Source organism: Dermacentor andersoni, chromosome 10, assembly GCF_023375885.2.
Source record: "Dermacentor andersoni chromosome 10, qqDerAnde1_hic_scaffold, whole genome shotgun sequence".
Lineage (NCBI taxonomy): Eukaryota > Metazoa > Arthropoda > Arachnida > Ixodida > Ixodidae > Dermacentor > Dermacentor andersoni.
Window position 1 is genome coordinate 97,671,068 of NC_092823.1, and position 22,602 is coordinate 97,693,669.

Sequence of the window (22,602 nt, forward strand, 5' to 3'; positions counted from 1 at the left end):
CACAAACTATGTTGTCGCATTGCCTGCCTGTAATTCTACTAGGAAGAAACAATTCATCACTTCCTTCTATGTAGTCACCTTTTAGTGAGGCAAGAAAAGGAGCAGTAAGCTGCCTTTCCGAAGACTTGGCCAGGTCTTCGCAGAACCTAGTATTCTTTCGTTTCCGGCCTCCACTCTGGGATTCAGCCACAGGTATATTTGATCGCCTGTCCAGAAACTTATTATTGATTCTTCCCGCTATTATTGCTTTCACTTGAACTCACAATGTCCCGTTGTACAACATTTAACCCATAGCCATTGGGAAGCTTTAGTTTTTCAATATATCTCAGAGTAACCCACCCATTCCTTGTACAATCCCCACATAGTGGGTAGGAGCCACACGTGCGCGCGACAACAGCAGCTACCCAAGGGAAACGTTGCCCGATAGCACAGGGGTGAGCGCATCCGTTTCAGGGAAGCGCATAGCTGCAAGGATACGAGAGCGATACACTATGGTGAGGATTCGAAAAACGAAGTCTTGTTTTTATTTGCCCTATGCGGCGAGATTTCAGCCTCACGCGAGTGTTTTTCGACAAGGGAGGTGGGTGAAGAAAAAAAAAACGATTGTTTGCACCGCGCTTCGCGCTAAATGGGGTACTTAGCGATATTTTCATCAATTGATTTCTTGCTTTAAATGAAAGTAATAAAGAACTAAACACTAGTTAAAAAAACTAGTGACGAGTCTTAGAGCGCCTTTAATGAATTAATATGACACCTTCCCTTTTCTACTGCCAGTTTCGGTTTAATTTCCAGGAAGATACTGTGTCGCGACTTCACGACATGGTATGTGGGAGTGCAACGTTTCGGCAAGTGTTCTGGCTCGGTCGACCGCCTCGTATGTTGCTTCTCATTGTGAGGACCGATGTAGCAGCACCGCGCAAGACCGAGTGAGATGTAGCGAGTGTCAACAATGGACAATGTCCTGGTCCCACGTGACCACGTGCTGAGTCGTGACGCCAAGACACAATATCATTGTGGGAAACGGAACCGGAACTGGCTGCAGAAAAGTTCTTATAATAAATTCTTTGCGGTGCCCTGAAGCTCGTCACTACATTTTCCATGATACAGAGCTCTAGGACCTCATTAGCGCGGAAATATAAACAGCCTAAATATCACATTAGTACTCCATCAGGACAGTGGTTCGTAGAAGGTGGCTAACTGACTTCTCATTAGAAGAAAAAAGAAGAAATAAAATGCCATCCACATAAGAGTAAACTGCAACATAAAACGGCACTTTACTGGCTTTAAAAAAGTCAAGTTTTGTAGTTTAAAAAAAAATGAGCACATTCAATGCAAATGTGCGTTTTATGTAGCTCAAGCACGCGCAGAGAGCTTCGCCTAAATAAAAGAACAGAAAAGAACTGTTTGTTAAATGATAGCATCGTTGGGATTCCTACAGCAACTGTTTCGTGTACCTTGGGTAGGGCTCAGACGTACTAGAACGAACATTCATTTCCTGCTCACCAGTTGAATATAGAGAAAATAACCGAGCGATGGCACTGCTGTATCAAAGGCATCCAGCACTATACGAGCTGTAAATAAGTGCGAGCGCCTCACGCTCAGCTCAGTAGAGCTCTTGCAGGCGCAAAAGAACTTCATCATACTGCAGCCGATAGGCTCGGACACGCATATGAAGAGCGAATATCACCTAGATGCATGATGTCGCTCCATGATCCTAATGCCCAAGGTAGGTTTTCCGTTGAAGTTAGGTATAAGAACATTTTGGTGCCGCTTAAAAAAAATTCTTGCCGCAAAACAATAATTGTTATCTGCTTCGCTTGCTCTTAGTATTTCTCTTTTTGAAAACTTGACGCTTGGCACATTCATGTTCAAAAATCTGCAGCACTATTTCCAACGCGAGAACTGCGTAGAAATGTCTGGAATTCCTTTAGCACAGAGACACAGTCATGCACAAATGAAGCTGCAGTATTCAAAGCACAGTGTAGTAAACTCTTCTGTTTTCACAACAGTGATATGAGCACATTCGTACGCTTTAAAAAAGAAACGGCTGTTACTTAGTTTCGTGTCCTACGCTTAAACGAAACTTCGGATATGTAAACGCAACAAATTTCTAAATTATCTCGAGTTGCGTTTAAGGGGAGTCTTTGGTCTCATTGACGTGCGATACTCACAACTCTGCATAAAAGAAAGATACCGCAGTTCTGATGAATGCAGATGCTTGAGCATTGAAAGCAGAGAAATTTCGGCTGTGGGCTTACAGCTTGTGTGAAAGTGTGACACTTATGAGGCTCTCTGAAAGGTCCTACTCAGATATTGGTATGTGTATCTCGAGAGCAGGGCCCTCCTCAAAATTCGTTGCAAATGGTTTCATCTAGGGCAAATTCGTAAATGGAATGTTCCGTAAATTAGTTAGTTTAGAACTGAATGAGCGATGTTTCTGTCAATTAACAACTATGCATTCCGATTTCTTGTTCATGCAATGTCCACAGCTTCAATTAAGCCAGCTCAAAGACTACGATTGTGCGATCTGCCAGAGACGACTTTTAAAACATTTCATAAAAAGTAAATTGGACGACCTGTATATAGCCAAACTTGCTATCTTGTCAAATCTCAGGAACGTACTGGAAAGCAACGCAATATGTAATCGAGAGAGAAAACAAAGTCAGTATTTGCAACTCATCCATTAGTCAGGAACATTAAAGTTTCGGCACAGATTACGAGTATCGTGGCCGTCCATTTCCACGAAATATATACTTGGTGTATAGTAGATTTCTCTCGCAACATTTCGACACGTTAATATAACGGTGGCACAACGTCTTCGAAAACGCTTCTTTGAGACGTTTTTCTTGCAAGTGCTGTATTGGCTCCACACCTAAGTTCTCACTCAGCATTCCCCCTACTTTAAATAAATCTGATCACGGTAGAACTTGTAGTTCGGTCGGGGTTTGTCTCCTTCCAGAATGAATATTTCCTAACTTTCTTATTCGCCGTCTTTTAGCCCCACATTGCACTGTAAGTTATGCCGTAGTTATGTAGTAGTAAGCTATGCTGTAATTCTGGGCAACAAAAACACGTGAGCCTGTGCTTACCGGGTCGCGTGACCTTACAGGTCACAGGGCCTTTATTGAAAAAAATTGAAGCTGATTCAATGTCTACTTGAAGACGATGAAAGACAATGTCGGGAGTGATATTGGGGCGTATGAAGCATATAAATTATTTGAAAGCTACGGCAGAGCGTCAAAGTTTCATCAACGTCGACTAGAGGTTCAATCGCTTTTCTCTTTTTTGTCATCAGTTATCATTATTATTGTCGTCATTATCGTCATCATAGTCGTCGTCATTGTTGTCACATGCCCAGTGGTCCCCTTTGGACATAGCCAGGGGCACATACAAAGGGGTCCTTATGTTTAGAGAGCGCCATTTCTGGGGTAGGGAAACGAAAGAGGCTAGAAACAGTCAGAAGAAGCATAGCCGACGCGAAAAAAAATGTGAAAAAATACTGACCACCATGAAAGACACAAAGAGACGGTTAATGATCACGTATCTGCTTCTTTCGGCTCATCTCGCAAGGCGGAACCAGCAACGTCGTGACTTTCAGGCCGCATCAATATGAAGGGGACAAGAGGATGCCCCGGGAACACGTCAGGTGGATGCTTGACTTTTGCCAGAAAATGTTCCGGCGCGCACCGGGCGAGACGCAACAGTTCCTCGACGTTGGCTGCGGTATCGGAGACCTGACGCGAGAGGAGCTGCTTCCTCGATGCCTGCCGTGCGGGCGCATCGTCGCCGTCGACTTGTCGGCCGAGATGGTGGAGCACGCCGCACGTCACTATCATCACGACAAGCTAGAGTTCAGGAAGTTGGACATCGAGAGCGACGAGGACGTGGCTGAGTTCGTCCACGAGCAGGGTCTCTTCGACAGGGTGTACTCGTTTCACGCTATCACCTGGGTGCGCGACCAGACTAAGGCGCTGAAGAACGTGGCCCGACTTCTCAAGCCTCGCGGCGAATGCCTCCTGATTTTCCACGCGTCTCTGCGGTCTTTCGACATCAACCGAAACCTTGCTAAGATGGAACGCTGGCGCAAGTATTCACAGGTTAGTGCCGAAGGTCACTGGTAGAATTCAATTAAGTCAGCCGAAATATTCACCATGGAGGCAGACGAGTGACGATAATTTCCTTGCCCTCGGACCAGCTAAACAAGCTGCGGTAGTGGTTAGAGTGTTTTACAACGTAATAAAATGTAATGTAAGCGAAGATTTCACATTTGACGTCTTTCTCTAGGTCAGACAATATACAAGACGGATATGCCATTATGGTGTGTGCTGTGGAATTCTGGCCCAGTGACGTGGTTTCTTTTCGTTTTCTTAGTACATATATTTTGATACTATTGTTTTTTCTATGCGAAAACGAGTAGTCGACACCACTGCAGGGTGACTACATATTCTTCTTTTATTTTCCTTTCTGCAAAGAAAGTGCCATTATGGTTTACAACGTGCTATAACCTGAAGCTGCCGTCGACAAGACCCAGCCAGCTTTCGTTAATGTAATCTCATCACTTAGCTCCTCAAGTTCACGCGGATTGGTACAACCCATGTACAGGGTCGTATGCTCTTAGTACGAACACCACGCAGCGTGGCCGCGCAGCTTCGATGTCGTGTGCCGTGCGTCTGCAAAGCACGCCACGCTCCCACGCTTTAGCAGACGACACGAAGCCCCACCTCCAAGTTCCTCTGCGCCTGCCCTCTTAGCTTCGATTGGCGGCCGCTTCGTGTGCGCTGGCGCTCCGCTGAGCGCGGCCACTCTCCGCCGTGTTCTTACTATGAGTGGACGACCCTGTGCATTAACTGGCCTAGAAAAACCAATGCTCCATAGTTTTGTATTTGTGTGTGAGAGAGAGAGAGAGAAACAACTTTATTCGGTCCACTATAGACGTAAGCAAGCTCCACGTCACCTGGCTAGGCCCACTCGGGACCATCATGAAACATTTTTCTTGAAAACAGTATTTTCATTTTTTTTCATGATGAAAATCTTGTACTGGAGAAAGTGTAGGCCAAAAATTAGCTTTCTTGAAATTTTTACCTTGTAGAAATTTACAGCAACGCAGTTGTACTGAAACACCGCTGTCACATAGATTAAACATACTGTTCTGGTATATGAGCCGTCTATGCGCAAAAAATGTTTTGAAGCACGTTATCCTCAGTATTTGTATCGCTTACATTCCTGCTAAATCCTGATTAACCAACGTTTGCCTATAACCGAGCAAAACGCCGTAAAAATGTATGAGGTCAGGGAGACGACTCGAGAAAAGCCTGGTTGGATTCGTCACACATCGTTTGTCCCAGTGTTAAATTATCTGGACCATGTTTCTCCAGCGACACGAGCAGCCGCCTTTTCCTACGACCTAAGCTTAGCGTACCAGTAAAACTGTCTATTACTTGTTAGAGTTCATTTATTTCAGTTTATCGCCGCGGCACACCACGGCGCTTGTGTAGGTTTCTGTAGGATGCTCAATGGCAGGTGTACTAGGTGTAGCTTGCGTGTCAAGTCAAAGTATCTCAAGCGAATGAACAGGAGCGAAAACACCATCAGAAAGTAGGCCGCATAGTTTTGTTTGACGACGCAACCTTCAGCCCTTATTTAGACGGTGGTGTCCTGAACTCCGACGAGGCATCATCTACAGAAGGGGCCTCTCTCATTCTCGTAAAACAGTATCATCGTGCCATTCCCCCATTGGGATAGTAGTACATGCTGTACTGAAATAATGAATATTTGAAAGATATCCATGAGCTCACGCTTCTTGACTCCTTCCCCCTTGCTGTCCAGGTGGTCGACCAGCTAGCACCGAAGACGCATGACATGAGCTACAACGAGCGCCTTGAATACATTTCCAGGCTTCTGAAAGAAGCTGGACTTTCACCGAGCATATTGGAGCTTCCAGTGTGCAACATGCTCGACAATCACAGCCTCGATCTCTTGGCTGGTATGTTTCTAGGCCATCGCTTTCACACTGACGCCAAAACAGATGTGACGTCAATATTGAAATGTTTAACAGCTTAAATGAAGTCTATTGCGCTTTCGCCGAATACTTAATGGCTACAACAACATTTTATTAGATAGCTGTGGCAGGCAAATAAATTTTAATGGACCTATTTAAATTTGTACTAGGCATTTGTGGCGAAGAGGGTGAGCCGACAGCGTTACCTTAAGGAGTCCCGCAAGCATCTTCAAAAACAATTGAATCTTTCTTACAACTTTGTCAATTATTCACTAATCTTAATATTCAACCGGACAATATTTAAGGAGGTTTGTTACAAGCATGTACGTTCGCAAAAAAGAAAGAGTTATATGTTTGCCGTATTTTCCCCGACGTCACTTATTTCCAAGATTCCTTGCGCAGTTGTAGTGTAGATATGGGCTTCGAAATTTTATAGTGCCACTTTAGAGGGGAACTGCAACAAAACTGTGAACCACGTACAAAGCCTAGTTTTAGATATTTTATGTACCGGGAATTCTTCCTTTAATGGTACAGAATTTTTGAAATTTTCAACAAGTACTGAAATATCTCCAGGCTTGGAGTGGCGCCAGACATCGGCTAAAACGCCGAGAACCAGCGGGGCTCTGCCAATCAAATTAGGAAGGCCCATTAAGCTTCAACAAAGTCACTCCCTCACCAGAACAGCAGTTGGGCTGCCTGGCGCAGTATTCGACCACTACCTCCCTCATGACTCCTTCAATTAACCCATGGCCTTCAGTCCCCAGCTGCTGCGGATCATCTAACCAAGGCGGTGGTCAGACCTGTAACGGAGCAGAGGGTGTTAGGAATCTCTGGACCCGGACAGGCCGCCAATGGAAACTCACCCTTGCAACTTTTAACACCCGAACTCTTTCGAATGAGGCTAACTTAGCAGGACTCTTTGAGGAACTATCAGGCATTGTTTGGGGTATCATTGACCTTAGTCAGGTTAGAAGAACTGGTGAGGCCTATATAGTGCTGACTAACGGCCACGTCCTCTGCGGTAGACGACTCCCAGATCGAAAGTTATACGGCGTAGGATACCTAATACATAAGGACATGGCGAGCATCACTGACGAATTCTAGAGCATTAATGTGAGGGTAGCAGTAGTCGTAATAAAACTTAATAAGAGGTATATATTAAACGTGCTACAAGCCTACGCTCCAAGTCCAGACATGATGATGATGAATCAGATCAGTTTTATGAAGACATGGAATTATCCACGAGAAAAGTGCAAACTCAGTATACTGTAGTAATGGACGGCTTCAGTGCAAAACTGGGGAAGAGGTAGGCTGGTGAACAAACAATTGGCGACTAGGGCGTCGGCTCTAGAAACACTAGAGGAGAGATGCTGATAGAATTCGCGGAAAGAAACAAGCTACGAATAGTGAACACCTTCTTCAGAAAGCGTAGCGATAAAACGTGGACCCGGAAATGCCCTGGGGGTCGAACAAGTAATGAAATCGATTTCATAGTTTCAATTGATCCCAGCATAGTACTGTATGTAGAACTGTTAGGTAAAGCGCAGGTGATGATAGCTTAGTGAGGTCTATAATTCACCCGAATTTGAAGAGAGAAAGAGTAAAACTCGTCAAGAAGAAACAGGCCAACCTATAAGCAGTAAGGATAAAGGTGGACCAATTGCAGCTGGTACTCGCAAATAAATATGCAGCCTTAGAACTGCGAGATGTAGACAACATAGAGGTAATGTATGAAACCGTAACTAAGCTGGCTTCAGAAGCAGCACTTTATTTGGGAGGCAATGCACCAAAGCACCTAGTAGGTAAGCTCTCTCAAGGAACGAAGGACCTAATCGAGAAGCAACAAGCAATGAAACAGTCCAACTCGAGCGATCAGATAGAATTCGCGGAATTGTCAAAACCGATCGACAAGGAGAAAATAAACGATATTCGAAATTTTAACGTAAGAAAGACTGAGCAAGCAGCAGTAATAAGACGCAGCATGAAATCAGTGCGAAGAAAACTTTGCATAGGACAAGCCCCGATGTATGCTCCGAGAGATAAGCAGGGCAATGTCAACATCAATTGCGAAGACATATTAAAAGCAGCGGTAAGATTCTCTACTGACCCGTACAATACCCGGAGTAGCCAGGGTACCTCCTTTGAAAGTAGTAATGAACAGGTTACATAGGTTCCTTCTTTATCTTACAATGAAGTTAGACAGGCCTTAGAAGACATGAAATGAGGAAAGGCGGCAGGTGAAAATGGAAAAACAGTCGATTTAATCAGAGATGGAGGAAACATCATGCTTGAAAAGCTTGCGGCCCTTTATGCGAAATGTCTCACGACTTCAAGGGTCCCAGAGAACTTGAAGAATGCCAACATTATACTAATCCACAAGAAGGAAGACGTTAAAGAATTTAAAAATTATAGGTCAACTAGCTTACTTCCTGTACTGTTTCAAATATTCAACAAGATAATTTCTAATATAATAAGGGAGAAACTTGACTTCAGTCAACCAAGGGAACAGGCTGGCTTCAGAAAAGGATACTGTACAATGGATCAAATCCATGTAATCAATCAGGCAATTGAGAAACCTGCAGAGTACAATCAACCTCGCTACATGGATTTCTTAGATTACAAAAAAGCACTTGATTCAGTGGAGATATCAGCAGTCATAGCGGCACTACGTAATGAAGGAGTAGAGGAGACTTACGTAAATATCTTCGAAAATGTCTAGAAACATTCCACAGCTACCCTAATTCTCCACAAGAAAAGTAGGAAGATTCCTATAAACAAAGGGGTCAGACATGGAGACACAATCTCTCCAATGTTATTCACTGCGTCCTTGGTAGAAGTATTCAAGCTACTAAATTGGGACGGCTTAGGGGTACGGGTCAACGGCGAATATCTCAGCAACCGTCGGTTTCCAGATGACATTGTCCTATTCAGCCACACTGGGGACGAGGTACAAAAAATGATTGAGGACCTTACCAGAGAAAGTGTAAGAGTGGGGTTGAAGATTATTATGCAGAAAAGAAAGATAATGGTGGATGGTCTGGGAAAGGAACAAGAGTTCAGGATCGCCAGTCAGCCTCTAGAGTATGCGAAGGGATACGTTTACCTACGACAATTACTCACAGGGGACCGTGATCATGAGAAGTAAACTTACAGTAGGATAAAGTTGCGTTGGAGCGCATACGGCCAATTTAATCAGATCCTTACAGAAAGCTTACGTTTATCAATAAAAAGAAAGGTGCACAATCAATGCATTCTACCGGTGCTAACATATGGGGCAGAAACTTGGAAACTGACAAAGCTCGAAAACAAGTTAAGGACCGCAGAAAGATTGGTGGAACGAAGAATGATAGGCTTAACGTTAAGAGAGAGGAAAAAAGTGGTGCGGGTGAGAGAACAAACCGGCATATATGATATTCTATTCGACAGTAAGAGAAAAAAATGCAGCTGGGCAGGTCATGTAATGCGTAGGTTTGATAGCCGGTGGACCGTTGGGGTTACAGAATGGGTGCCAAGAGATGGGAAACTCAGTCGAGGACGGCAAAAGGCTACGTAGGGTGAGGAAATGAAGAAATTCGTGGGTTCAGGTGGAATCTGTTGGCGCCGCAGAGGGGTAATGGAGACCGGAGGGCAAGGCCTTCGTCTTGCAGTGCACCTAAAATAGGTTGATGACGATGATAATGCATTTCTGAAAAATTCACCCTTGAAGCACTGCAGTTCTGCTTCTTGAGCTGAATGACTAGAATAGGCGAACATCACTGGCTCGAGAAATCTAACAGCATAGCCTACTAATTAGGAAAATTTCTCGCACTGTGCAATAATTAAAATCTTTGAGACCTACCATAAATTATGAACTGCAGCTGGTGAATTCACAAGACTAGAAACAGATTCTGAGGATGACATCAGCTTCGAGATATTCATACCTCTAAATGTGGGATGAAATATACCGGAGTTGCTGTTATTCTTGGGCGTCAATGAAAAAAAAAACGACTCTTCGTGAAAGATAATGAGCGGAACAACATTTGATATTTCCGCAAGTCTGACAGTGCGTATATCGAAATGGGTGCTCTCCTCAGAATTCATTCGAGGTGAATAGGATTTGAGAAAGCACAGTATAAATTTGTTAATTACAATATGTGTCCCAAGATAAGTAAAAAGGTAAATAATGAAGTTTTGGTAATTAGTGAATTTCACGTTTCCTTTCTTCATGCTAGTAAGAGTTATGTTCGTCTTCGAGAAATGCAGCTCAAGTTCTAGAACTGTGCTATCTGCTGCAACTAATTAAAAAAGTTAAATATGGTATAAAAAGGCACCTGGTAATCAACTTGAGTGCAAATTTTTGCGTTCCAAATATGCGTAGGAGAATCACAGAAAGCTGAGACAAATAGACGTTTCCTCTACTAAACCTGAAAAAAAAAAAGCACCGGTATTATCGCTAGCCCTAAATAGTGCGTGACTTGGAATATTGAGATTCTGCACGGCACCTCAGCACAGACTCTGAGATCAGGCAACTGTCTAAGCACGTCGACACTCTCGGAGGCGGCGTGCTGGGATCTGCGTCACCTTGTCTAATGTAACATTATAGCACGTATTGAAACGACTTCGCTCATTAATATTATTATAGAAACGAGTAGAAAGGTGTTATTTTTTTCATTCTTTTGCACTTTCGTGTATCGCAGAGATATATGCCTCGAAGAGTCCCTTGACAGCAGTCGTCTTGGAAGACGAGAAGCAGCAGTTTCTGGCAGACCTGGCACAGGAGACAGCGAAAATGCACTCTCCCGACGTGGATCGTACTCGATACCGGATTTACGTCATCAAGGCGTCGAAAAGTAACAAACAGAGCTGCGACTTCAGCAGCCGCTCCTGAAACAGCACAAGGCCCCACCTGTTTCATCGAAACAATGAGACAAATTCATAATAAATGCGGAAATTGGAGTCACCGTCTTCTTGTTGCATGAAGGCTCGTTTAATGTTGGAAATTACTCGGACTCAGCACGTTAAACGAGATTAAAAATACCAGGCAAGATACCAATTCTTATCCTCAAACGATTAGATGCACAGTTTAGGTATAAGGCTAATTTTGGAACCATTTATGAACACAATCGCTAGTTTTTCCTTCGTGAGTACGTTATTAAATTATTCCGGAGCGTTTCAACTCGGCGTTTTTTATTGACCACGTGTTGCTTTGGGGCGATGTACTCCATAGTGGCCAACTTGCAGAAATATTTTTCGCATGCGCGAAAACAATATTGCACACGAAAGGTGCTTATCTGGACGTTCCAATAGTTACTGAGGTGCATAACGAATCGTCGTAGATTGACACCAACGTGGTTTTTGTTTAGCTTGAAACAGCATATGCGACAGACAAGTGGTGAAGAGCGTTCATTCTAGGCCTCGATATCGCTATCTCGTGAAACGCAAGAGATCCAGCCCGAGTGACCTGGCTGAGAAGAGGTCAAATATCCCCGACAGCGGGAACATGCCTTATTTTCCAAGCAGATCTTGTAGGTGGCAACAACTTTATTGAGGTTGTGCTCAGTTATGATCTGGCAGACCCGAGTCCTAGGATGGCCCCTCACGAGGAGCGACCCTGTAGGCCCAGGCAACGAGGGCTTTTTGTAGTTTTTGATCCAGCGTTCTTAGGTCAGCCACTGCAGCAGGGAAGAGGGTGCGCAATATCTTAAAAGTCTTTCCTTACCGCCCTGGTGACATTGTGGCTTTCGCTTCGCGTTTCTCGAGCCGAGGGCAGGGTATCAAATTGTGCCAGCAGCGGCCGCATTTCTATGGGGGCGAAATCCAAAGAATTACGAAAAGGAGGGTAAGCGAAGCTTGCCTTGCTTGCACCTGACCTCCGTCAGGCTTAAGTAACCCATAGGCAACGGTGCCAGATTGCTTCGGCTTCCAGCTCACTCAGCTCAGGATCTTCGTGTTGTTGCTGTCGTATAGCCTGTGCTCGGGCGGCTCTATCGGCTGGATCGACGCGCCGATGGCGAGCCCTTTCACGGGCGAGTTCTCGCTGCCGCTCGTCGAAGGCTGCTAGTTCCTCGGGGGAACGAACGACGCCGGGCCGTCTCATCCGTTTTCCGAGAATGAATTGAACGGAAACGAAGCCCTTTCCTGCCCTTTCGCTTCCCAGCGGTAGCGAAACGTCTCTGGTAGTTTGCGCGCGTGAGGTGAGCACGCGCATATGCAGCTGGAATTCTTGCTAATGACTCACGCTTCTGCGCCGGCGCATCTGGCAATTCATTAAACCACTCTTTCCCGCTGCTGTTCTGCTCTGTGAGCAACTGGGTTTTGGCGTGAGTACGACAACGCCACTTGTGAGCCAATATAAGCTTTGCTTGAAAACATCCACTGTCATTTGTGCCACTACAGTGTGCCTCATAATCATATCGTTCTTTTTGGCCCGTAGAACCCCAGAATATATTTTTAGCTCCAGAATTTCATTTTTGTCGTTGCTTCTGCCTGCTTTCACTCTTTCCTTAGTCGAACGAGAGTTGATTTGCTACATTTCGCTTCATGTTAGTGGGTATATTGCTGAATTTAGGTAACACTAAATTGTCTGTTGTCCGAGTTGTGAGAATGTATCCTACCGAAGAAAAGGGGACATATTCGTCAGGTCTTTGTTTCCGCTAGTGGGTATAATGATGAATTTAGGCAATATAAAATTTGTCTGGTGTCCGAGTTGGGAGAATGTACCGCACTGAGAAATAGGAGATTTCATGTTGGATTTTGACCTTAAATAAATCGGAATTCCCGTGATAAAGTGTGCCTGGTTGCACAACTAAAAAAAAAGCACGCCCTGAAACTTTTGTTTCACATCGGTGCTCGGAAACGAGTGCGCTTATGTGTCAGCGTAATCTCTAAGAAGGCCAGCTACTCACTGGCCTGGCAATTTCTCGACGATTGACCTAGATGTCGTTTCACGCAGCTCATAGGGATCCCGAAAGAGAGGTCTGACCGAAACAAATATTTCAGGCAAAGCTTCCGTCGAACGTTTTTTGAAGACACGATCTTTTTAGCTGACTTCCCGCTAGTTTCTCGTACCTGGGATGTGAGTCTCCTGTAACCATATTCATAAATAAACTGCACTTTTGCGCCTCCAGAGAATCTATGTGAGTTGAAAATGGGGTCAAATACGGGTCTCAACTGGAAAAAAGCTAGAATTTCTCACCGAGAAGGCAAAGTTAATAGTACTGGCATAATCACAGCCAATATAGCCCAACATGACTAAGTTGCTCAAAACGCCTGTAAAGTTTGCTCCACTGTAGATATAGATATGGTGAGGCAATACCGCCATTCTGCACAGTTATTTATTTATTTATTTATTTATTTATTTATACTGCAATCCCAGCAAGCGATTTTCGCAGGGTGGGCGTACAGATACAAGCACGGAGCAAATATTTACAAAAAATCCAGAAAGAACAACGGCCGCGAATTATTAGTAAACAAACAAAATGGATCAGCATTGGAGACAAAAGTTCAATGATGTAAGTGCAACATAGGAGTAGACATAGAAGTACAGTAAGGTTTATGGCACATCTTAATTATTCAAGAACACAAAATATTGAGTGAATACAATAATACGAAATGTAAGGGACATAAAGTTGGTAACAATAAGAAATTATTAACTATGTGGGCATCAGGGGAATGAATAAAACAGAAAATAGATGTCAATGGACACTCAGGCTTTTGGTGAATAACGTCAGGGATTGCTGTAGTACTTGACCTTTACTAAGCCGATTCCATTCCGATACTGTTCTTGGAAAAAATGAATATTTAAAGCAGTTGTTACGCTAACGAAAAATGGTGATTGTGAGATTATGACGTTTTCTTGTAGGGTAACCTAAAGAAAAGGATATTACTCCGTCAAATGACCTTTGATTTATTGCTATAAGAACTTAAGTCGGGAAACGCGATTTCCTTCGTATACAGATGTCAAACAGCCCTATTTAACAGATCAGTTACTGATGTGCGTTAGGAAAACAAGATTAGGAAAGTTAGGAAAACAAGATTGTTTTCGATTTCTGTAGATAGCATTATCAGATAAAGTAAGGAGTATGGCCTGGTGACCGGAGATTCCCTTGACAATTTCGCATTTTCATTTACCACTAATAGATCCGTTCAAGAAGAAAAGGTCTGGTATCGGTTTAGAACTGTCGTGCATTCTGGTGTATTCGCCAACGACTTCAGATAAACCAAAAGCAAATGCTATATCCAACAAAGCATCACCTGTTTGGAGCCAGTATTGATAAATGGACCCAGTTGATTGGAATAATAAAGCCTGGCGCGAGGTTAACGTGTCTGCAACGCTATATTGGCGGTGCCGATAAGACGCCATAATTACGTGTACAGAAGTTAAAATTTACAGTACGAGCGTAATTAGCACCCTTTCTAGTTTCTATGTCTTCTATAGCACTAATTTACTTATTCAGCTATGCAAAAACAACTAGCCCAAGAATTAGTTCTCCTGGCTATAAAGAGCCCGAAACTAGCACGGTGAATACATACATTACACTTAATTTTACGCTCTAACTACTAAAATATCCAACTGGTAAACAATGTGAAATATTCAGGTTCTGTACAGACTTTCGATCACACACACACACACACACACACACACACACACACACACACACACAAAGAAGGTTTTTAACTTTGTTATAATCGTACATGAAATGCCGCTAAGAACTGAATGTCAGATCAGCTAAACATTTATATAAGAAGCAAATCAGATGTAATTCATTCTGGTCTACCACGGCATTCTTGAAATAAACGTAGCCACGTGTGCTTACCTCAGAGTTTTGTTGATTGATTGAGCTAAGCGCAATAGTACAGCACGGATAATCCTTTTCGAGGAATGTAGGTGAATGTGTGCCACATTGTAAATCTACTAGCCTAAATGAAGAAAAAAACTTGCAGGCTGCACGAGCTAGGGCATGCTGACGTAATAGGTGGATACTGCGTCGGAAACGTAATTTTCTCCATGCCTTCGGTGAGAAACTCTTGCAACTATGTAGCAACAATGCCTCCCCTGTATGAGAGCCATTCGGAAGAGAAGTCATTTGCACCGGTTGTTTTTCCTCCAACAGTTCTTGTAATCCCTTACATTATTTGATAGAAAAATATTTTACAACTCGGACGAGGGAAATCTCCCAGTGAAGACCAATTGAATAATGGAGAACATTCGGTTGCATTCGAAATCATGAGCATTCCTACCCCCTATGCATTACGTATGCGAACAAGCTCAACCTTTCTGACGACGTCCCCTTGGCTAAGATAAGATAACTAAGATAACTTTGCATTGGGCCCCATTTTCTAAAGCGTTAGCTTTTCTTTGCTCATCGCCGAATGTTGCCCTCTGGGTACCGTCCGCAGTGGTGGGCCGATCCTGGAAAGGGTGCTGCCTGCAGTTCGCTTGGGCATGCATTACTGCGTACGTACCACTGGGTACGTCCTCATTCCACCGGTTCTGCGCCATTGTCGTGACGTCATCATCATCATCATACAGTGGTCGTCACGCCATCTAGCGCCATCATCGTCATTGGATTCTCGTCACACGACCATCGTCGTCACGATATCGCAATCACACAGTCGTCGTGTTGTCGCCTTCGTCCCGCCATCATCATTGTACGGTGGTCGCCATGAATCAGTCGTCACACAATCGTTGTTACGCTGTCGTCGCAATGCCGTTTTTTCCATAGCGTCCTCGCGGCTGCGCCATGGTGTGCGTTAAAAAGCTGGCGAGTGCTCGAGTATCGGATATGAGCGGAGCCGTTTAAGAAAACAACTCTACCATAAATCCCTTTACACTGATACGTCATGGATGAAGGGCACCTCCAGACTCTCGAGCGATTCGGCGAGCTCGAGATCTAGACCGCAAATACGGAGCCGACGCCACAGCTAAGGCCTTAGCATTCACGTTGTGTACTCGTAACTACCCTGTGAGTTTTTTTGTCTCCTTTCGTACAGAAACGGCAGTACGAGCATGGTTCGGAAATACTGTCCCAGTTGCTCAAGTAATTATTTACCTCGCGTATTTTTTATTTTTCCATTTACTCACTTATTATTTAATACCATGCCATGTCATGAAATGCTATGTCAAAAATTTTGCAAAACGTAACATACTTCTTCCTCTGTCCAGGACCTCACGGCTCGAAGCGACTGCCGCATTTATTTTGAAACTATAATACTTCCTCGCGATGCCGGCCTGGAGCGCTTCTCTCTTTTCGCGTGTGGCTGCAACCAGTGAGCGCTCTACTCGCTCATTTTCGACGCCTTTATGATGTAAATGCGATTGCGAGTACGATCCGCGTCAGGTGATTGCATTTTCTCTATCTCGTGTGCCATGTGTATCTGGAACTGATGCTTCTCCTCTTCCGGCAGGACAGCGAAGATCGGACTCTTCACCACGTGCATGTCTGCAATGCAAAAAGACAAAGAAAAAAAGGAAATCATTTTGCAAGATCTTCTCAGTCGAATAGGGAAAAAAAAAACATTTTTTTGTGGGGGGGATTGCATCAAAGTAGGCACAATGTGCCTCGAAAACTGAGAGAAAGAAAGACGTTTAATAAACGCAAAAAGACTATGTGCCGATAATAAAATGCAAGCCCTGTGGTTTTTCCGGCGAGGTGCTGTTAGGAACGGCCTGCAGAGGTGCCGACATGCAAAGTTTTCTCAGCCAGCTGGAGCTGCGAGCGTGGTGAGCTTCCCCGAAGAGACCATGGAAGCCTTCGCCACCTGCCCCGGTGACTCGTTTCGTAGGGACAACCATGTGCCGCGTCAACACCCCCTCGTCGCCGCTATGACTAAACGCGATCGGCACACCAACTATTGTTAGTGAAATCGCCAATGCCTTCACGGTTAAAATGAAGCAGGGGGAAGTCCTGGAAGGAGATGCTTTGCGGTGCCCTCTCATGAGCCTAGGAACACGCCAGACAATGGACAGCCGAGGCGGCCGCTGCATGAGGTCAACTCGGGGCTAAGAGGCGCCTGCTCGGGTCAAGCACCGTTACCACGAGAACCCACTATCCTCAACGTGGTCAGTAAAACCTATGTGGAAGTGTGCGTAACCCTCCCCCTAAAAGGCGGGTTGACTATGATGACGTTGGACGCTACGAATCGGCGGTGAACTGCCGTTTTCCCATCACCTAGGGATCTAGGGAGGACAGAGTGTTTATAAGGATTTGTTGTCGGCTGCTAGAGTGTGCTAGTGAGCTGGGTGCTCGTGCTCGACAAGCTGTGTGCTTGCTGCTTGGAGCTGTGTGCTGGTGTGCTGTATGCTTCATCTTGCGTGCTGTGTTTGGAAGTCACGCTAGACTGTCGAATGTATCTCTTGTTTTAATGTAAATATGTAAATAAATTCTGTACGCCTAGTCCCGGCGAAGAGCCAGGGCCTCCCTACAGCCTCGACTACAACCCCTACAGTGCCTAGATTAAGTTACTTGTTTCGCTTCTTAATAGGTAGAGCAACAAGCTGTAGTATAGAATTATTGTTGTTTGGGATAGTTGGTTAGGTACAACAATGGAGTCATAGCGCTGGAACACACGGACAAGAGCGAGACAACAGGACGGGCGTTGTCTCGCTCTTGTCCATGTCTTGGAGGGCTATGACCCCAATTGCTGTCGTATATCGCTTTACGGTGGGCAGGGGTCTCTCTCGGAAGGATTCAGTCGTTTAGTCTGACGACTGAGCTCTGTAGCCCAGCAAGACAGGTTCTTCGCAGTGAAAATTCAGATGCCTACATTTACAGTGCGAACTGGTGAGAGGGCGAGAGAGCTTTATTTATTTCAATGATGAGTCGGCGTCCCGAACCGCGCCCTGCGACACGCAGTCAACTAATTTCTCTAGTTACCGACGTGGCTGCTAAGTCCGTGAAGCATTCCTCTGGCTATCGCTTTTTTATGTGTGGTTGTGTTGTTCTGAAGGTTTAGGTGCATTTTGTAACACCTGATGGCTTCGTTCTCGTTGCCCCTACAAAAGAAATGGGAGTTTCCAGGTGCACATCACTGGCGGAGCACTAGCGTTTCTCCTGCCCCAGCGATTTTTTGCTATTTTCTCATGTTGTCCTACCTGGTCATCGTGCCATTCTCGGCGGCATCGTTGCTGATGAAGCTGCTACATCAGCCTACCGTAACACGCAGACAACGGCCATACGTCTATCAAGAACGGACGCAGCCAGGGAGCTTCTACAAAATGCTCGCGACGTCACGCGGCCTTTTTGGAAGACTCTAGAATATTTCAACCGTCCTTTGTGCATATTTGATCCATCACTGCATACGTCATTGACGTCAAAGCTTGCCTGGTGTGACACTACACTGCGGTGCCAGCTATGGTTGGTCGTTGCTGTTACAAACTCATACTTCTTCCTTATTGGAATGGCTCACTCTCTTATATGACTCAACTGCAATAGTGAGAGCACTGTCGAGCGCCTCCTCTAGCACTGCACCTGCTTCAATATCCAGGGTAAGCCTGTTCGAAGCACAATCAGTCGATTGGACGGTCCTACTTCGCAGAGGAAACGATTCTGGATGCCTCGCCTCATCTATCATCCACCCAGAAAGCTACGCGTCCTCTCATGACTTTTATAATATCCACGTAGCTGGAAAGACGCTTATAAACACTCTGCGTCTACTGCTGTTCGAGTGAAATTAACCTCTTTTCGACTTCTTTTCCACCTTTTATTTCAGCATCCGCTCTCCCCCATGCAGGGTAGAAAACCGGACGTGCGTCTGGTTAACCTTCGTGCCTATCCACCTCTCTATATATCTCTCTTTAGTTGCCTCCTGATCGCGTATCCAGTAGGAATCTATGCATCAGCTAGCTTACGCCGATACGTCGGGGTTCTTTTGCTTTTTTCCAGGACAAACCGGACAAGTAGCTATGACAAGTATTATCCCTATACTCGTGAGTCATGACGAAACGTCAGTGTGGTGGGATGATTCAGTGTGCATATTCAAGAGCTGGTAATTAATGAGTATATAAACATCGATGTACTGGAAGTCAAATTTGTTGCTTCTCATATAAATCCTTGAATCACTAACTAGGTTTCATTTTTTGCCACAGGCGTTATGAGAAAAAAGAAGTCGTAGTTTCGTCCGAAAGGCGAAGCATCGATTACGATAGCAAGTAGTGGACAGCTATAAGATGTAAGAGTAGTAGCTTTATCGGCCGTACAAACTTGTGAACGTCGGCATGCTAACTAATGTAGCAAGGATAGTGCCAAGCGTGCACAAGCAAACATGAACACATCTCACTCGATCACCGCGGAAACTCGCTGTCAAAACGCTGGAGCAAGGAAGCGCGGCCGCAGCAGCGAGAGAAGTGACCTTCGTGCTGCGTCTCGCATCAACACGAACTACGCTGCGGACACATGGTAGGCGGCTGATTGTGTCCCAGTCACAGAAGGCTTTCAAGGCAAAGCGGCCCGTGCGGGCGCGTGCGGCCGCCCGGAGTAGAACGCGGCCACCCTCCCTAACTTTCCCCCGCAGCCTCACCCGACGGAAGACGGCGCGCTTATTCCGCGTTTACCTCCCTTGCGTCTGCGATATCGAGTCGCGATCGCTGGCTCACGTCCCTCACGCGCTTTCGCTCGCACATACAGCATACTGCGCGCAATGACGATGTTATTGCCCTTAGACGTTACACGGAGCCTCACGGTGACGGCGATGGCAAAAATGCGCCTGGAGGGTCCAAATAATTGCTATCGCAACAAAAGACTATTAACAGTTGTTCACGCAGTTCTGAAGTCATGTAGAGCATCCAATGAAGCTTTAGCAAGTGGTCATCTGAAGCAGTACTGAACACATTGATTTGAAATGAAGGCACTTTGAGTACAGAAGACCTTCAATTTACTCGAAGTTTACTATGAGTCTGCTTTGTTCTCACATCTTTATAGAGCCTGGAAAAACAAGTTGTGTACACCGTGACTGAAGCGTTTGTGTTTTGCGGCGCGGAGGGAAAAATGCAATATTATAGAAAGTTTGGAACGCTAATAACGCAGTTGTGTGTACGCAATAAAATGCCTAGAATTTTTGAAAAAGGAACGCAGGCTTCTGTTTAGGAACTTACCAATCAAGGTTTCGAAGCTGTAGTCATCAAAGCCTGTAAACACCGGAAGTTCCAGTATGCTCGGGGAAAGCCCAGCTTCTGCCAGAAGTGTGGAAATGTACTCAAGACGCTCATCATCGCTCATGTCATGTGTCTTTGGCACCACTTGCTCCACCAGCTGCACAAAGAAAAAAATAAAGCTTCAGGAAAAAGAACTTTGATAGCCGCTGTCCGCTTTGCTTATTTATTATTTATTTTCTCAGACAAAGTCTAAAAGCAAGCCGAGAAAAAAACGCAGACAATGCCTGACGGGTCTCGGACCCATTTGCATAAATATACCGTAATTTGAAAATTAGTCTTTCGGTAGACAACTTATCTACAACTGAAATAACTTGGTATAGTTAACGGTTCACTTCCGATCAATAACTATTAACATGTGCATGCTGTTTAGCCGCATCCGACAAATATTAGACACACCCTAAGGTAAATTCAAGCTTCGTGGGCGACAGCATGCCGGTTGCGCTACACTGGTGCTCTCTCGTAACATGGCGATGCACTAAATTAAAAGTGTTTTAAAGCAGGAATACCAACCTTTGTCAGCAAAATGCACTTTAGCAATCAGGAAAAGGTCCTTTTTAGGCTCGGACCCGAAATAAAGGAACCTGGCATAATTCATCAACACGGAAATGTCCACGTGAATGTCGATTAACAGTGAAACAATGTAGTGACACACTGTACTGATTCCTACCAAAGTCACGTGCCATGTCTGAGACGTTGACTGTAACTCGCTTCTCTCTCGCTTTTCCCTTTGGACTCGCTGGGCCATCCAGTGGGTCGGGGCAAAGTCTGCGCTTGGCGCATGTCAGGCACATACGCAGCGACACATACATGGCAGCATCGTTAATAGTATGTAAGAACGTTGCCTAGTAGCACACAACCAATGGCAAATGACCACTTACCCAAGTTGGCATGAAATAGCTCGTTGAAAAGTGGCACGTACTCAGTAGCAGATGCCCACTCACCCAAGTTGGCGTGCAAAAGGTTCGTAGAACAACGTCACATACTTAGTGTCTCAAGTCGGTCCGACGAAGAGAAAGCTTAAGAGAGAGAGAGAGCAAGGAGAGGAACGGCAGGCATGTCAAGTAGACGAGCGCCAAGTTTGCTACTCTACACACGGAGTAAGGAAAAGGGGGAATAGGAAGAGGAAAAAAGGAGTGAGTGAACACTGTGTGTGCATGCTGCACTGTGTACAGCAACGCGCCGTGACACCAGAGTCATGTACCATAGAGGGTGATTTGCGCAGGAGTTATCTGGCATGACTCAGGGGCCAGTGGTCATTGGGCGAATAGGTGGCTGCCAGGGAGCAGTGGGGCTTACCAGAGGCTTTCAAGTATTGGATTAAGAGCATCCAGCACTTGCGCTTCACTTCGTGCTGACGAAGTAAGTACCTTGCTCAAGAGCATACAAGCGCATGAGGCAACGAATCACCACAACCACTTGCTGGTCTTCTTCGGGCTGTATGTCTGGAGTCGGTACCGCGGTAAGCTGTATCCTTTTATGTGACTGTGACTCCCGCTGCGGCTCCATAGGTGTTATCGCCTGTGGCAACCGTTGTGGTATCGAACGTGGCACCGATTGTGCTTACATTTGTGGCATCAGCTGCGGCTTCAGCTGTGGCATCGGCTGTGGCTTTAGCTGTGGCTTCAGTTTTGTTAGCGTGGGCCAAGCTTTTACATTGATGTTCTCCGGCATGACCTTGTTGCCAGAATGAGACTCGACTCCACCAGGCCTAGGCGGCATAGGAAGAGGAGTCGGCGGATGTGGCACTCTTATGGCGTTGGGAACATCGCTGTCTAATGGCCGCACTGCTTCCCGACGAGCCAAATGGTCTCTGACCATCTGCTTCACGACCACCTTTTCCTTCTTCATTTTGGTGCAGCCTTTGGAGGAAGCAACATGAGACCCAAGCCAATTGGTGCATTTAGGACCGTGGCTGCACAGGAGAATGCAGTGTGCGGCTCTGCGCAAGACGAGCAAACTCCTGTGTTCTCGCACACGGTAACCACGTGCCCTTGCACCATGCATATGTGGCACTGGAGTGACGTTGGGATCAACGGTAGTTCGAGATGCTTAAAGGGGCCTACCTTGACGTGGAAGAGGGATTCACCCTTGAACATTATCTTCACACAAAAGGGTGTGCCAAAGCAAAACAAAATGGTTGTGGATACGCCAATAACACTTGCCTTTAATAGAATCCGCAAGTCAACGCTGAAGGTGGTGACGTCCGCGTCGTAGACGACACCAGTAGTGTAACCACTGTTCAGAAGGATATAGGAGGCGACCTTCATGCCAGCGAGTTCCGTAAGGTTGCTCGAAATTGTCAGCGCAGTCTCATGTGCATTGTCAAGAGAATAGTTTTTTTCGTGTGTTGACTCTGACGTCCGTAACTTTGTTTCATGTCACCGCTGCCGGGAGCAACGATACAGACTGTCTGTTGAGTCTCATCAGGTTGTCGGTAGCGAGCCCTGGCATAAATTGAACGGTGCTGACTGCG

The 22,602-nt window shown here is 45.4% G+C and overlaps 1 protein-coding gene and 1 long non-coding RNA gene across 2 annotated transcripts; one reads left to right on the top strand and one right to left on the bottom strand.

Moving 5' to 3' along the window:
* Positions 1–1,624: 1,624 nt before the first annotated feature.
* Positions 1,625–11,188, top strand: LOC126544450 (juvenile hormone acid O-methyltransferase-like). Its single transcript, XM_050191778.2, has 4 exons — positions 1,625–1,726; positions 3,571–4,097; positions 5,827–5,983; positions 10,675–11,188. The coding sequence occupies exons 1-4, from the start codon at positions 1,696–1,698 to the stop codon at positions 10,863–10,865; spliced, it is 906 nt and encodes a 301-aa protein (XP_050047735.2). The 5' UTR covers positions 1,625–1,695; the 3' UTR covers positions 10,866–11,188.
* Positions 11,189–15,990: 4,802 nt separating this feature from the next.
* On the bottom strand, positions 15,991–20,693 carry LOC140213562 (uncharacterized). Its single transcript, XR_011890436.1, has 2 exons — positions 20,070–20,693; positions 15,991–16,419 (listed from the first exon to the last, which is right to left on the bottom strand). It is a non-coding gene; the product is annotated as an uncharacterized lncRNA (long non-coding RNA).
* Between the last annotated feature and the right edge of the window lie 1,909 nt (positions 20,694–22,602).

What these genes read in the sequence shown, in the direction of transcription:
- LOC126544450 (XM_050191778.2), top strand. Translation starts at nt 1,696, where the DNA reads ATGATGTCGCTCCATGATCCTAATGCCCAAG. An exon ending in CCATGATCCTAATGCCCAAG is followed by an intron (nt 1,727 to 3,570) that starts GTAGGTTTTCCG and finishes TCATCTCGCAAG; the next exon opens with GCGGAACCAGCAACGTCGTG. An exon ending in CAGCCTCGATCTCTTGGCTG is followed by an intron (nt 5,984 to 10,674) that starts GTATGTTTCTAG and finishes CGTGTATCGCAG; the next exon opens with AGATATATGCCTCGAAGAGT.